This window comes from Chaetodon auriga, chromosome 4 (assembly GCF_051107435.1).
Source record: "Chaetodon auriga isolate fChaAug3 chromosome 4, fChaAug3.hap1, whole genome shotgun sequence".
NCBI lineage: Eukaryota > Metazoa > Chordata > Actinopteri > Chaetodontiformes > Chaetodontidae > Chaetodon > Chaetodon auriga.
In genome coordinates this window covers 20,279,361-20,295,775 of record NC_135077.1, presented here as the reverse complement: position 1 = coordinate 20,295,775, position 16,415 = coordinate 20,279,361, and the positions used below count along the sequence as shown (strand labels likewise).

At 43.3% G+C, this 16,415-nt stretch overlaps 1 protein-coding gene across 1 annotated transcript in view; it reads left to right on the top strand.

The window, feature by feature from the left end:
* Positions 1-6,485: 6,485 nt before the first annotated feature.
* The window catches only part of hhip (hedgehog interacting protein), a 35,848-nt gene continuing 25,918 nt past the window's right edge, over positions 6,486-16,415 (top strand). Inside the window, exons 1-2 of the mRNA XM_076728821.1 lie at positions 6,486-7,329; positions 11,245-11,437. Of these exons, the coding sequence (XP_076584936.1) occupies positions 7,051-7,329; positions 11,245-11,437 (472 nt within the window). The 5' untranslated portion in view covers positions 6,486-7,050. The remainder of the gene's footprint in view (positions 7,330-11,244; positions 11,438-16,415) is intronic.

Sequence of the window (16,415 nt, the reverse complement as noted above, 5' to 3'; positions counted from 1 at the left end):
ATGAGAACCTTAAGGCCACGAGGAGGCAAAACACATCTGACTAACATGCAGTTGTGCATGACCAATCCTGAGACGCTGTAGCTATTAAAGTGTTCAGTGATACTTAAAGAGTAATAGCAGGGGCAAGGTGGAAATGCACCTGGACATAAATAATCAAACATGTTGATGTCACACTGAGTTTAGAGCAAGCAAGGTTAACAAAAGCAGTAGCGAATCTGGCACATTGCAGTTTTCAAGCTGTTGCATCAAAGCTACCACTAAATACCTTCCATGGCTAGTATGAACCAAAAACACAAAGGAGACCAGAGTTTGAATTACGTTTAGGGTGGCAATATGAAAATGTATACTGTAATAACTGGGCAGTGTTTTCTAGCAGACATAACTTGGACTAAGTGAAAGGGATTAGAACAAAAACATCCTGACAGGACAGGCTGGCACATTATAAAAATGACTCATGCTTGGTAACCAGATCCCAGACAAAGGGGAAGTTTTCACTTCGGCTTTTTGATAAAAAAGAACAAGGGCCAGACGAGGAAATATTACTCTGAAATGAGACCTCAAAACAATTCCCTGGGACAATAAAACACAGTGGGTTCCCAAACTGTGACCTTTGTATGGGGGGATGAAAGGAAAAAATCCCAAGACTGATTCCACACCACACCTAACTGCCTTCTTGGGAGCGCCTGTTCCATTCGGCTCTTTTCCTTCTGTTGTAAAATGATCCCAATGCAAAGAGTCTGAGTAAACCGGGATTTCACAATTGACCACAAGCCCTGAGAAAACCGTATAATGTCCACTTTTGAGAGAACTTGTGCAGCACAGCACTATCATACCAGTCATCCCTCCCAACTCATGCTGAGGACCACCCTGAGAGCCACTTTTCCAAATAATGGAAGGAATGAATAAAAAAACTTTCCATTTGCTTAATCTAAATAAGGGTGGAATTGATTAATCTGGCTGGTGTGTCTGCTAGCCTTTTTGTTTGAATGATAAAAGTTCAATATACAGTATGTGGCACTAAAGCAACACTGCAGGCAAGTCTCCTCAGACAAAATGTTCAAGTTTAGAGTGAGAATTGATGCCTTCCATATCCACCAAGCGAGCAGGAATTTGGGGTGTAAACTTACTGGCATGGTTCTTGATAAAGGCAGAAACTGCTCAGGAAAGGTGTGACGCTACTTAGATTTGAAACGGTGTGAAAATAATCTCTTAATAAGCAAATCTGGGACAGAAAAACAGCATCATAATTTCACGCTGCTTGATATCACCTGTTCTTCTTACCTCGCTGTTCTTCTTCACGCTAAATATTTTCACTTGAGCCGATCTGCCCAACGGCAAGTTGATATCCAGCTAATGACACTGGCGGGCCCTCATTTATCAAACACTTTAGACAGTAGATTTAGGAAAACACAGTCTTGCAGGTGCGCATATACATGCACATGCTCACACACACACAATCCTCTGCCTGGCTTGTTTGGATGCCATGAGATGAGAGGAGCACTCAATAGGGCCTACCTGATGGAGAGCCTGAGAGGCCAAGCAGGAACAGATGGGCTGAGGACGGCGGGGTACTGGGAATGAGGGAGCAAAAGGGAGGGAACGAAGGGAGAGAAGCATCGACAGTCAGGGACCACCATCATTGCTGCCCACACCAGACTACATTTACCACTACTCGCCCGCCCGCCACCATCCCATCCCACCAAATTCATTTGCAGCGCAGTCTCAACTGTAATGAATCTGCAATTTGCACACATGTACAGTGCCTAACATGGTACTACTTTTGGGATCCTTAACCCCCGATGGAAACATTTACAAACAAGTGGCCACAAAGAGTCATCAATCTGCACATTAACCTCTTACTTGCCTTCGGGGGATTGTGCTATTCTCTATTATAGGGTTCAGAGACGACCAAAGAAACTGAAACGGGGAGGAAATGGAAATAGTTCCTTTCAAAGCAGACTACAGAGGCAATTAGCCAAGTACTAACAGGACCAAGCTATGGTCACTTCAATCCTTCTCTTCCTTTGCTTAAAGATTAAAAAAGACATGATCAAAGTGAAAGATCTGAGACCCCTGAGAGGTAGAATGACCACTTTAAAGCTCCCCGGGTTAGAACCTAAACAGTCGCTGCGCGTACACATCTGGAAAGGCATCTATCTGAAGCAAGCCAATGCTGCCGTATTCATCTCCCCGTGGCTGTGCCATCATATTTGTGTGTATTTGTATGCATCAGGCATTGAGCATCGCGTAAACAGCGACATGACACTTCATCTTCTCTACTTGTGCAACCCGGAATGTGTCTCGTGCCACCGCGCTGGGGAGCCCTGGGTGGCTTCAGTTACTCATGCCATGTGTATACTTTAGACAAACAAGGCCTAAGGACACTCCAGGGTGGTACAGAGGAAGGAGGGGTGAGGAAGCTAAAGGCGAGGTAGTGTGGTCCGATGGTTGAAGCCAGTGATTTAGAGGCTGTTGATACCGGGCAGACAGCCCAGGCTCAGTCACTGACTCACAGTAGATGACGCTGCATAAGTCACTACACTTAAAATGTCCTCATGTGTTTAGAAATGTTCAAGTGGAAATCAGGCGCGCTCACACAGCTGGAAATCGCTACTGGATCTGATTTTCTTGTTTCTCTCTCGCTTTTCCCTGAAGCTTTCATAAACAGATGGCAGAGGCTCATTAAGCTGTTGTCAGGACTATTAATGACATTGTGAACACTTTCCGAGCTCTGTACGCCTTAGGGCTTGCGATTGCCAAAGCTGGGCCATTAAAGAAGGTGTGAGAGTAACACAATGCTGCTGTGTGCTGCAAGGTGAGGGATGACGGCCATGAAAGAAAAGTACACACATGGTTGAATAGCTGTTAGCAGTGGGCTGACGTTAATGATTTCATGTTCGTTGTGGAGCTGAGAAAAATGGTATAATGTAATGTGATTTTCAACACTTTAGAACTGGACGGTTAGAAGACTTCGGATGCTTTGACTCTTAAATGCAACATTGCATGTATACTAAATGCATTGTATACGCTCCAATTCTACACCTAATTCTATGGTAGAGGAGAATACACTACAGATATGACTTTCAGATAAGTACTTGCCGCTAGTACTACTTTCAGGTAATACCTTTGTGATACTTTCTATGCAAATTGTGAGGCTGTTATTAGGCACAGTGATGCTGATGCTAACATCAACACAACGAGAAGGCTAACGCTGATATTAAGCAGGTATAATGTTTGTCATGTTCACTACTTTAGTTTAGCGTGTCAGCATGCTAACATGTGCTAATTAGCACAAGTACAGCTGAGGCCAAAGGTAACGTCATTAGTTTTTGAAGGTAATTAGTCATAAACCACAGTATTAGACAAACTGAATAAATCGGTTGTTTTGAACTGATACTAGGCGAATGATGGATGACAAGTCAGGGAATCAATCAATGAACTGTAATCAAGTGATTATAATTCACTCAGAGGGAAATATGAATGCGTGCTCCAAATTTCATCACAATCCATCCAAAACTTGTTGAGACATTTCTTTCCAAGCCCCAAATGTGAACCTCATGGTGGTCTGAGATCACCAAAGTCACTCAGATTCATCCTCTGAGGACCATGAATGTCTGTACCGAATTTAATGGCAGTCCATCAAATTCCCATTGAGATATTTCAGTTTGGACTAAAGCGGTACAGAATTATCACCGAGGCTGAATTTCTTATTCAAACATTTCAAAATCAACAAAATGACACGAGTTTAAAATAGACTGATTCCAATATTTACAGCTATCTGGAAAAGACGTTCTGTTCCGTTCATGTTCAGAGATTTTTAGTGAGTCAAATAACGACAAAAAAAATCCTTCATTTCTTGCAGCTCCACAGATGAATTGTGCTGGACCTGCAGCTAAGTGTTGGCCACCTCTAACAACACTGGGAGACAACTTTCGGTAGACTTATGAACTGTGAGGTGTGAGGTAGCGGTTTCGCCAGCTTGCAATGGAAAAACTGAAAAAGCACAAATGGAGTTCTGTCATCGGTCCTGTTGTGTATGCTCATTATTACGATTCTGAGTTATGAAGCAAACAATGCAGACCCAGAATCGACAGAGAGAACAGAGGAAACTTTCAACATCTCCTCAGTTTGGGAAACAGTGGAGGCGGCAATGAGAGCTTGCAGAGCTACAGGCTCATGTTGTTGATCCTTATGTGGTCACACGCAAACCTAACCATCATCCTCTGGGATATCCTCTCGGAGGGTCAGACGCTGAGTGCATGAGAATTCCCCAACTGACCCTGCAGAAATGAAAGGGCAGAGCAGGTGGTGTCTTTTCAGGGAATTTTCATGTTAATATTTGCATCAATAGTGTGTTACATGCGTGATCCAAATGAGGCAAATTAAGGCAAAGTGAGCCTCATCTCCACACCTGACGTGATGCAATGAACGTAATAAACCCAAATGACTTTTGAACAAATGTGGAGAGCAAATGTTGCAAGAGAAGACATTTTATATGGCTGTTTGCTTATTTCTTCATGTGTATGCGTGTGTGTGTGTGTGTGTGCTTTGAGCCTGTGCTTCACCAGGACTCTGTCAGCTTAGAACTGCGGTCTGTCGAACTGTGATTCTCTCTAATGGTCTATCTCTCCCAGCAGATGTACTCCTCTTTGCTCCACAGCTGCATCCCACATGTTTTCACGCTGTTTGACAACGCAGTTATATTCTTTTTCTCTGCGAGGAACTCTAGCGGTGGTGGTGGTGGTGTTGGTGGCAGATTCCTTCTCTGAATATGGTCTTGTTCCTTCCCTCCTTTACATCCAGAATACTGCAGTAGCACTTTGGCTATACTTGGTCCTGAAACGTCTCCAGTTGGGTAACGTAAAGAATGTGGAGGGTGGGGGGTCAGATCTGGCATGGTCTGCCACGGCTTCATAGCACACACAGTCATTTCCATAATTGCCCACAATCAAACCAACCCCTCCTGGATTCCTCCCGGTCCAGATTCCTGCAGATAAGCTGAGCTGGGGCTCTGGTGAGTGCCGGAGACCCCCAAGTAAGAACAGGTGCCGCTAATGTAACTGATTTCAGATTCTCTGTGTATCCCAAAAAAGGGGGGCAGTTGTTTCTCCAGTAATTGCCATGGCTGGACATTCCCTTTTGGATCGCTATCGGGAGACTTTTCTGAAGAGGGGAATGAAAGAGGATTTGTCCCACATTTGGTTTGGTATTATCAGGAGCCAAATTAAGATGACCTACAGTATGTGCAACTGCACAGGGCAACAAATTGCTGGGCATGGAGTCACAGCGATTGATTCACATTTTTGCTGATTTTCCACTGCCTGACACATGTAATTCTTCATTCTGTGGCTACCAGAATAAACCTTTTAGACCATATTTAGAAACAAAGTCAAACACCCATGACACAGTTTGTGATGTAACATAATACTCCATTTTCATAATGTCAGTGTCTTGAAGAAATCTCCATGCCTCTCTCAGAAGCGCAGTTATTCGCGAGCGGATAAAAAAAACAACAATTTATGGATCATTTTTCAAATATTTTTAAGACTTGGCTCACGGACATGGCCATGAAGTAACTCCAGCAGTGGGTATTCACCTTCTTTTCTTATGTAAAGGTACCAGTAACACAAGTAAAAAATAAATCATGCATTCAAAATCTTGCAAAAGTACACAAAAATTAAAAGTATTAAATATGCAAATGAATGGATACCTATAAGAATTCTATTTTTATATATTATAGCATTGCATTATTACTACTGATGCATGAATTTTGCAAGAAATCAGAGTTTATGTACTGTTAATCTATACCAAGGCATCATATATTTCACTACGTTTTATACTAAAATCTGAACCTGCAGAGCAACTACATCTGCCAAAAGATGTAGACGAGTAAAAAGTGCAGTACTATCCGATAAAATGTGGTGGAGCAGAAGTATAAAGAAGCATAAAATACTAAATGATACATAGCAAGTATCTTAAAATTCTGCTCTTTTGGAGTAACTGTACTTAGTTACATCCCACCACTGAGCATGAAACAGATTTCCAGCTGCCACAAAGAAATTAGAAACAGAGAAAGAGGTTTACAAGACTAAAGCTTGGAGATTATTTGTTTGCAGGAGGGAAGAAGAGATATATTTTATGTATATATGCATATACATAAAGACACACGCGCGCACGCACGCAGTATATATACGGATGGGGCAGGGAAGTCATTTTCCTCCCTGGATTATTCGGTTATTAATCAAATAATAAGTGGTTTACTCTAGTTTTCGTCGCACATTACAGCCTGACGTACACTCAGATTAACACGTTTCTTCATTTTCTCGGCGGACCGAGCCCCGCAGCGCGCCTCCAGCCGCCTCCTCCTCTCCGTCCTCCGCTCTACCAGGTAACTGTTTACCTCGACGTGGACGCGACTGTGGCCACACGCGCGCCCCCGCGGAGTCATACGTCACCGTGCTCGCTCCTCTTCTCGCGCGCTGGTTAAAAAGAAGGAGGAAAGAGCACGCGAAAACATGTGAGCGGTCTGAGGACTTTAGTGAGAGACAACTTTTATGTCTTATATGTTTTTTTTTTTTTTGACCCCGTGCATGCACAACCCGCCGTGCTGTGCTTTAAAGGAATTACATCTAAAGGAACGTCACGGCTCTTTGGCAGTTCACGGTGTTTTTTGGGTTTCTGACTTTTTGGTTCATCAGGATAAATTGTTGTTGTTTTGCTTTTATTGTATTTTTTTTAATTTCTGAGTCGCAGCATATAAGCAGAAGCAAGAATAATTTATTTTTGAACACCATTCTTTATAGCAGTGAATCAAATGTAGGACACCTGCTCTGACAAACAGCATATTTTTAATTTTTTGGAGTAATTGGCTTCTGCTGCTTGGAGAAATATAGCCCAAATAAAACAATATATATTACATTGCTAGTTAACCCCAATCTTTTGAAAAAAAAAAGAAAAAAAAGGGGGGGGTCATATTTTGTGGTATTTCCTTGTTGCTGTTATATTTTCATATATATATATCTGGGTTTTTTTTATATGACTTTTTAAACTATGAAGCATTTGCAATTTGTGCTCGTCCTGGCCATCGCGGTCAACGTGTGGGAATGTGGGGACGCAAAATTCGGCGAGAGGGGAGAAATTAGCCCCAGGAGGAGAAGATGTTACGACGGAAGCCTGCCCAAGCGGCTGAAGAAAAGGGAGCGAAAAGTGCTGCTTGACGGCAGCAGCAGCAGCAGCAGCGGAGAAGTTTGCCACAGGTTGTACCCCCGAGTGTCCTGCTGTCCCACCAGGAGAGCCGCCTATCAGATCCTGCACCGCAGGGATGCCAGGGTAGGTCCACGTCCGTCCACCGCGGTGCATTCTCCTCAGATTAGGGGTCCGGGGTTTACTGCTGAAACGCCCCGGGTGATGCATTTACAGCCTTTGTGTATTGTCATTCTGCGTCTTATTGCCGACAGCTGAATTTTGGGATGGTCGGGGGGGATTGCTTTGGGCTGTGCTGCTTGTGGGGGACAAAAAGTCTTATTTTAGCATTCCTACAGGGACATATAACGTGTCTATGGGTGCTCAATGGTAGGTGATCTCACCAAACCTTTGTTTTTTAACCGTTACCTTGTAAAACCCCCATTTGTGACACGCGCCGTGTCTGTACTGTTATTTTATCGTGGTTTATCATATTCATATCTTCTCCTTAATTCGCTCCTCTTTTCTCTAACCTGCTTCTTCTGTAGCCCACCTGGTCTGAAACTAACTCGAGGTTTCGAGGATAAACCGTGTTTTTGTTTTGTTGCCTCGCTTCACGCGACGCGGCGCAACTCGAATTCGCCTCTCCGTTGCGCTTCGGCGTTACCATGGTAATCACTCGCCGATTTACGTTACTTCTCGCCGCGGTCCGCTCCAACTGTCAGCAGAAAGGGGTGCTAGCTAAACTGTCGAACCGCGTACCCGAAAAGGTAGGAGCCCGGCTGCACCTTTTTATCAACCGTCAGCAGTTTGTACCGCACCTAGAAGCTGTTAGCGAACTGTTCTGTTGTCTGTTTAACGTCCATTCGCGGTTGTGCGGCGTTAACGTACAGGAGTTTGTTTGCCGTACGTGTTATCCGTAAGCAAAAAGTTCCACAAAATGCGCCGTTTACATAACACTCTCGACCGTTATGGCGTCGACCGAAGTTAAATACGTGTTTAATGTCATATAAGGTAGGTTTTTTAAAGCTCTGCCCGGGTTCCGCGCGGAGGGAAGGCGGAATGAAGCGACTGTATGAGCCAAAGTTGTCGCGGGTTCCGTCGGATCCTCACCGGGCCATTCTCATGTAAACCACCCCCTCGAATCATTCAGTGGCTGGGTGGTATCTCACTTTGTGTTGCGACAAAAAGCCATATTGCATCATTTAATTTGCTCAAGTCATGCAAATAAGAGGGGGGGAAACTGAATGGGGCGAACTCGACTTCTCCTCCTCCCCACTACACTGCCCACACACGGAGCCTTTTCTGATTATGGCAAAAGAATAACAACAACACCATTGTGTTTGTTGGTTTCACTAATGGGAGAAGCTGGAGAACATCACTCTCCCCCCAGTCATCACCCTGTCCAAGTGTTAATGCCTTTGAGAGGGTGTGTGTCCTTCACTATATCCCCCTGCCAGCCAACTTACACCTACTCCCTGAGGACTAGTGCTTTGTTTCAGCTCAGTGTTGCCTGCATCAGGTCTCTCTCAGTCTCTCTGGCCGTATGAGGTTTGCAGAGCGTCACTGATTTCTTGCAACCGAGTGTGGCATTGCAAATTAATATGTTTGTTCCGGCAATTTCATCGGTAAAAGCCATTATGCAGATGCTATCGTAGAAAGAAGTAATCCTTCAACAGCTGTACTCCCATATGAAGTGGTGTGTGCAGCTTGGTGTGATGCCAACTTCAGAAAATGTCATTTAAACGTTTGAAACAGCCTGCGGGTACATTAATGACGATTTTATTTTCTTACGCTTATAGCTCCGTGTTTGTTTGATTACGGCTTTGTTCTTGACCTGCTTTTGCATGTCCTCAGCAAAAGTGCAACAGCTGAGCCTCATTGCCATTTTCTCCTTCCTTTTGAGGAATGTACACACTGAGGTGCAGCAAAAGACAACAAACAAAGGTCCACTTGTTCTGGTTTGGATGATGGCAACATTGGAGCCCGTCCCAGCAACATATGGACACAGGGCATGGCTGAGAGCACACAAATGCTACTCTCCGTGGACCTTGTGCCAGCCCATGGCACACAGAATCAATGGGCAATTTAGAGCAGGAGGGCAGGCATGCCCACAACATTACATGGCATGAGTGAACAGGGCACGGAGACAGAGGAGCACACCACACATACAGGGTCATAGCCAGCCTGGAGCTCCCTTTTTGGGGAAAACGTCAATTAGACAGATAAAATATAGAACAAAAGTGGCATTCAGATCGGAGTTTAACTGTGGAACCTCAAACAGGCTGCAATTCATCTCCCCTCTTCATTCATCTGTTACGCTGTCTTTTGCGACCAGACTTTAACTGTACATTTTTCAGGTAGACCCTCAAGGTTTTGCCAGAGGTTCTGCCACCTGTTGGGTAAACACAGCTCTGGATAACTTAACCAAAGATCTTTTCCTCAGTTGCAGTCGTTTCTGCAGTCAGAATGAAGTGTAAGGCATCCATATGTTGGCCTTGGGTCCACTGGTGTAATTGACTTCGACAGACTGCTAATTTGTTGATACCAGAGTGGGAATGATGTGCCTGTCTATCTCTAAATTGGTGTTTACACATGGACCTCACACAGAGCAAAGCACTACCAGCCTGCCTGCCTGCCTGGCTGCCCAAGCAGCGCGGCTCTTGACCTGAAACAGATTACATTGTGTTTTATTACAGCTAATTTGTTATGTAAATAATCCTGCTAATTTCTTTTGGATTAACTCTTTGTATACTTTTGCGTAATGACCCCAAGTCAGGCTTTGAGGCTCATATTTGGCTTCATTCATTTTATGCCCTGAGATCTGTCAGACATGGGAATTGTAATTTGACTTTAACTGTTTATGAACTTGGGTAAGTAGGCAGTGAATGAGATGATTTCTGTGTTTATTTCTCCAAACAGACAGGGTGTTCCAACCTCAGCATTTAACAAATTGGTACCAAAGGCTACAGAGTTGGATATTGCAGAAGATGTTTTTATCTTAGGATAGAAATGCATTGTTATAATTCAGTTTGTGTACACAAGATTAAAAAACTCTAAAGAAATGTTTCAGTGGGAAAATTAGGAAAGATGCAATACCACCATAACAGTGATATTTTGCTGTCTTTGCAGTGTGAATGGTGTGAACCTTCATGCAGATCGTGGTGGAGATGCTGCAGACTTTCACATGATGGGAGTGACTGTCTGTCTCTCTCCTCATTCTGCATTGAACAGATGATGCTTTGAAAAATAAGGAAGTTGCTGTGTGAACAAACTGTTCAGCACTATAGCAACCCTAACAATAACTAGCCAAACTAACCACATGTCAGATCTGCAGATCATGTAGAATACAAACAGACTCCATGATGACACGGAGGCTGAACATATGGCGTGGCATGTGAAGTAATGGGTTCATGACATCTAGTGTTGCTTCTTGCCTTGTTGCCAGAACATCTTACAGTGTATATGGGAAAAATATGTTGTTAACTTACAGTTGTAACTTGTAAGTAAGTTATAACTTCAGAGTATTTGTGTTAAGTAGAGATCTCTGATGTTCTGTGTGGTAACTGGGGTGAGACTGGCTAATTTAAGGCTGTTAAATGGGAATGTCTAATGAGGGCTGGAAAGTGCTTAGGCATCTCTGTGTTTTATAGTAGGAATGATCTAAACATTTAAACAAAAACCATTTAACATTTTTTACACATTACATGGACTGATGTATGCATGTGCAACAAAGAAAGAAAGCAAGAGCTGCATGGAAACTTTTGAGGGCTAATATTCGCCTTAAAAAGGTCATTTGGACTCAGTGGGAACATTTGGAAACATCTCATTGTGTAAAGTTAAGGTTCTTGAAAATCTTAGACAGTGTCTTCATTTACCAGGAATTTATGAAAATTCATTTTTGAAAATGCACCCTACAATCTAAACTTTCCCAACTTCATAGCCTAATGTTTATGATGTCGTATGACCAAACGTCTCCAAATGGCTCGGCTGTGAAGTGAAGAAGTAAAAGTTTACAGCCCACCGTCTTAATCACCGGTCCTTGTTGCGTGTGGTCTCCAGATTTTCTCCACCAACAACACCGAATGTGGACGTCTCCTGGAGGAGATCAAGTGTGCTCGCTGCTCCCCCAATGCCCAGGTGTTGTTCCACTCCTTGGACATGGATAAGACGCCACACAGGGAGCCAGACCTGCCGCGGCTCTGCCAGGACTTCTGCCGCGAGTTCTACTACACCTGCAGGGGGCACATACCAGGTAATTACACAGATAATAATGACCATGAATGTGACTTGAATTATAGACCGTGTGTGGTTACCTGGTGATGCGCAAGCAAACATACACACATGAACAGAGTCAGTGAAAGTAGGAGAACGCTATGCTTTCACATTTCAGTGTTCTACGTTTGAAATGAAGCTGACGCGTCTGATTGGGATGAATTAAAATTCACAGCAGGCCTTATTTTTCATTGAGACTCAGCCTGCACATGTAGAACTGGCAGATTTTTGGACTTATGCAAGAAGTGGTGCGTCAGTAGTCTGGTCTGAATATTTATTTATCCAGCTCTTACCTCATCTGACCTCACCTCCATTTGTTGCTGAGCTTGTCTTACCCGTTTACTTGCTCACTGCCTCGCTTCTTGCTTTGCTGTTGCACTTAAATGCATCAGTAAAATTACTCGCCGCACACTGTATATATACTACACAGACACGACACCAGTTTGCTGATTAGTCTGCAGACTGATCTGGCACATTTGGTCCAGCAAATAGCAGAGCAATATTTGACGCAGTATTCAGTCTAGCTGTGTTTATGGCACCAGGTGCAAAAAGTTTTGTTCCCTCGTCTCTGTTAGGTTTAAAGGGATCATGCTAGTTTATTTTAATCAGCATAAATTTGCAAAAATTGACTTTTTTGAAGACCTCGAGCGTAGTAACAATACACAGATTTGAGGCATTTCCTGACATGTGAACGGAAAATATTTGAATTGCAAAGGTGGGTGTGAAAACAAATATCTCACATTCACTAACAAAAGCCAGTCCAGCCTGACCAGTGTACCAGAAAACTGGACTGGAGCAAAATGAACTATTTTATGACCTGTTCCTGGATACTGCTTACCAGACTCAACTCCTGGGGTTGATTCTGTATTCGGGATGCATAAGCACCCAAGCTGTGGTCTAGACATGACTGCCCTGCACCTTGCCTTCCTCAGACATAAACTGTCACTTAAAAACCTCTGTCTCATGTTCTGCCACCAGTATGTTTTCATTTGAGTAGTAAGTTCACATGAATGTAAACATAACTGAAGTGTTGCTTTACTGGGCCCTGTCATCTCTGACCATGAGCTCAACTATGAGATGGCAGAAACCACCGAACAGGGAAAAAACTCATCGATGCAACAGTTTTCCTTGTGGATACAGTTCTGCTAAATGATAGGAACCCTTCTGCCTCCTGAAAGCATTTGGTCTTCAGAAGAATTTCCTTTGAAGGGATGCAAGATCACAGGTACCTGTGCCTTCAGAGCGCATACCAAGCATGATCAAACACTTTTTGAGTGTCTTCTCTGCTCCAGCCAAGTCTTCTTCCAATCTCTGTCTCCACAAACTGATTAGATCTGCCGAGATTTGCAAACAGAGAGCAGTTTGAAACACACTTGTCTGCAACCCACCCACATGGTACGCTGCAGCTCAAGTCGAATATCAAACACACACATTCCATCTGAGTCCATCCTCGTCTGCATCTAATGGCCTGCTGGCGGAACTTGTGTAACACTTGAAGGACAATTAAGGGTAGCGAGTGGCGCTCCACAGAGCACAGAGAGAGAAGGGGTGAAGAAAAAAACTTGTCTGGAGGTACATTACTTGCTCATGAGCTGACAGACATATGGGCTCTAAGAGTCAAACCAAAAAAGCTCAAGAGAGGAATCCAGTGAAGAACCCCCCCTCTCTGCGTTCACCGTCGCACTCCTCCACACTCCCCCCCCCGTCCTCCACGGATCAGCATATGTGGTGACGAATGACACATTTATTTTTCTACAAAGGTTGTGTGTATGTAAAACTGCTGAAGTGCATCAAGATGTCAAGTACTTTGGGTGGGCCACCCAGGTTGCCTTGGAAGATAACCAGATGGAAGTATAACTTCAGCGCTGGGGAGCCGGGAATATGGATAGAGTTCTGTCTCTCTCTCTCTCCCTCTGTCTTTATTCCCTTCTTCACTCTCTCTCTTGTCTTTTTCTTTTGCATGCTCTTCCCCTTCTCTTTTACTTGGTTCATACTGTTTTCCAGTCTAGGTTTTTATGTGTGCCACATTACAATAAAGGTAGAACATGTTGCCGAAGCTTGTGGATCTAAAATGAAATGTTAAAATACAGAACTTACTAAATGCAAAAACGTTAATTAGACTGAATCCTATTGCAGGGGGAAATCTCTCCAGAAAAGGTATATGCTTTGCTTGCATAAGCAGTAAAAACTGTGTTTGCATTTTCAACTATTTAATACAAGCATTTCTTAAGTTGTGGCTCTGAATCGTGTCATACGAGGCAGTAACAGTGAACATAACCATAAGCATAAACAGACAATATGATGTGTCCTTAACTTTATCCAATTCAAATCACTGACCAAAGGTATTAAAATGAAACAGTAGCTTTTACAGCATCCATAACTGTCATCCTTCTCCCATGAACTTTCCGACCAGCCCTTGATTAGCCCTTGTACTTAGCCCCCATTTCTCCATAAAGACATTTACTGCCTTGACTCTCACTTCTGTGTGGAGGCCTCCCACCTTCCCCTCACTCCTCTCATATCTTCCTCCCCTTTTCACTCATCCCCCCACCCTGCACCCAAGGTCCCCAACCAGCATGGTTAAGATAACTGCAGACACAAGTAGGTGGGTGGTATAGCCAAAGCTTTGTGTGTGTGTGTGTGTGTGTGTGTGTGTGTGTGTGTGTGTGTGTGTGTGTGTGTGTGTGTGTTTGATCTTCATGTTGTGTTTAGATGTTTGAGGGGATATCCTATCACCTCCAGTATTTGGTGCGGTCAGCGCTTGCGGTCGGTGTGTGGCAGGAGAAGGAGATGAAAGGAGGGACAGGGAGAGTCCTGTTTGTGTTTTTATCACTGGTGTATTTGCTCTCCTCTGTCCTCTGAGGGATTGACTAAAGGAAACAATATTGGAAAGATTGTTTTTAGGTCGCAAAGGGCCTCCGAGACCCACTGCACACTTTGCTTTTTGCCGGGAATAATGTTGTGACTGCTCAGGCTGGAGGCGTAGCTGTGTGTGACTACATGTTTATGCAGATCACTTTTTGTTCTAGCACTGAAACATTTTCGGTTACACCAGCAGGCCAAAAGGAAATAAGGAACAATGTGATGGTAGTTTTATCTTGAATTCACATGCTAAATTAGTAGAATACAATTAGTAAGTCAAGCCAAGTCTAGTTAAGGCTTATTTATATAGCCCAATATTGCAAATCATAAATTTGTTTCAAGGGGCTTTTACAATATACACAGAATTCAACACCCTCTATCCTTAGACCCTTGCTTTGGATAAAGAAAAACTCCCCCAAAAAACCTTTTTAACAGACAAAAAATAGATGAAATATCAGGAAGAGCAACAGAGGAGGGATCCCTCTTCCAGGAAGGAAAATATGCAATAGATGTTTTGTGTACAGACCACCATAGTAAAATTACAGTGTGAACAATCAGGATTACAAAATTCTAAATAGATAGATGGAAACATGTTTCAAGAATATCGATTCAGGAGAAGTTGCAGGTACTGCCAAACAAACATGAGCTAAGCCTCACCGCCTCCTCTCTGCCGTGGAAGATTATTGAGACGAATGCATTCACACAGATAGGAGAAGGGATACAAACACACAGAGGGAGAGACAGGGACGACATGCACACAAGCAAGAGAGACGAGGGGAGGCTGACTCTGCTGGAGGACCAGATCCAAAACATCTGGAACGAGTCACCTACAGCCAGGGGAGAAAGAGGTCCCAGGACGGCCAGAGGTTCAGCACAGAGAAGCCTGAGTGAAGAGAGAGGACACGAAGGAGAAACTTGGCAGGGAGAGAAAAAGAGAGGGAGAGGTAGGCACACAGCCTGGATGTTCATGTGCCTGTGGGACGACAAACAACAAAGGGATATGGACCATAAGTATGAGGCTTAAAAGATTCATTGAGGCTGAGATCGACCTGCCAGAAGGATGGTAACAGGTGGCAACAGGTACAAGGCCAGAAGCAACAAAAGAACAAGCAAGTACCTACAGTTAACGCGACAAGATGAGTTCTAGGTTTGGATTTAAAGACCTCACTAGAATCATGTCTTGAAGTTACTCTTACTTGGTCAAACTGGTGTTTCTGCCAAGCAGAGCCAGTGACCAGCATGCTAGTTTTATCACAACAGACAAGATGGCCTCGACTTTAATAATGTGAGTATTATCATCCTTTACATGCTCATACATCTGAGCATCATCAGCGTAGCAGTGGCAGTTAATTCCACGACTGTGTATAATTTGACCGAGAGGTGAAATATAGAGAGAAAAGCAGAGGCACAAGAGCAGAGCCCTGAGGTACTCCATATTTCATCTCAGACAATTTAATTGTGTTATTACTATAGAAAATATATTGTGTTCTTCCAGATTTGTGAGATATTAACCATGCAAGAGGTTACAGTGATATATGGTGTCAAAAGCTGCATGGAGATCTAAGAATACAACCACCGAGGTGGAATCTAAATTCATATTAACCAGAAGATCACTCACCAATTCAATAAGTGCAGTTTGATTTGAGTGACAGGCACTAAAAGCATATTGAAAAGATTCCAAATAATTACTGTCAGATATGTGGGCCCAAGTTGCTGAGACACAACATGGGAAGCACTTAGGAACATCATGTCTTTGTTTACCAATACAAGCAAAGAGTATCTCTCTACCTGAAGACATTTTGTTTATTTGGAATTACATTATTTCATTTCACACGCTGTGCCCATGTGTTCCTCAGTAATGCGAAACAGTCACACCTGTTTTAAGGAAAGAAGAATTGATGGGGGCATTAAAGAAGATTTAGGGATCCCAAAGAACTGCAGGGATTGAAAAAAAACTCCAATTAATTGAATGAACACAGTTTTTCCAGGGAAAAGAACTTTTGACATGCTGATTTTATTAGGCGATATAAAGAGCTGTGACTCAATGTATTCCTCAACTTTTCTGTGCAGGGAGAAAAGATTTCTTACTTTGTCAG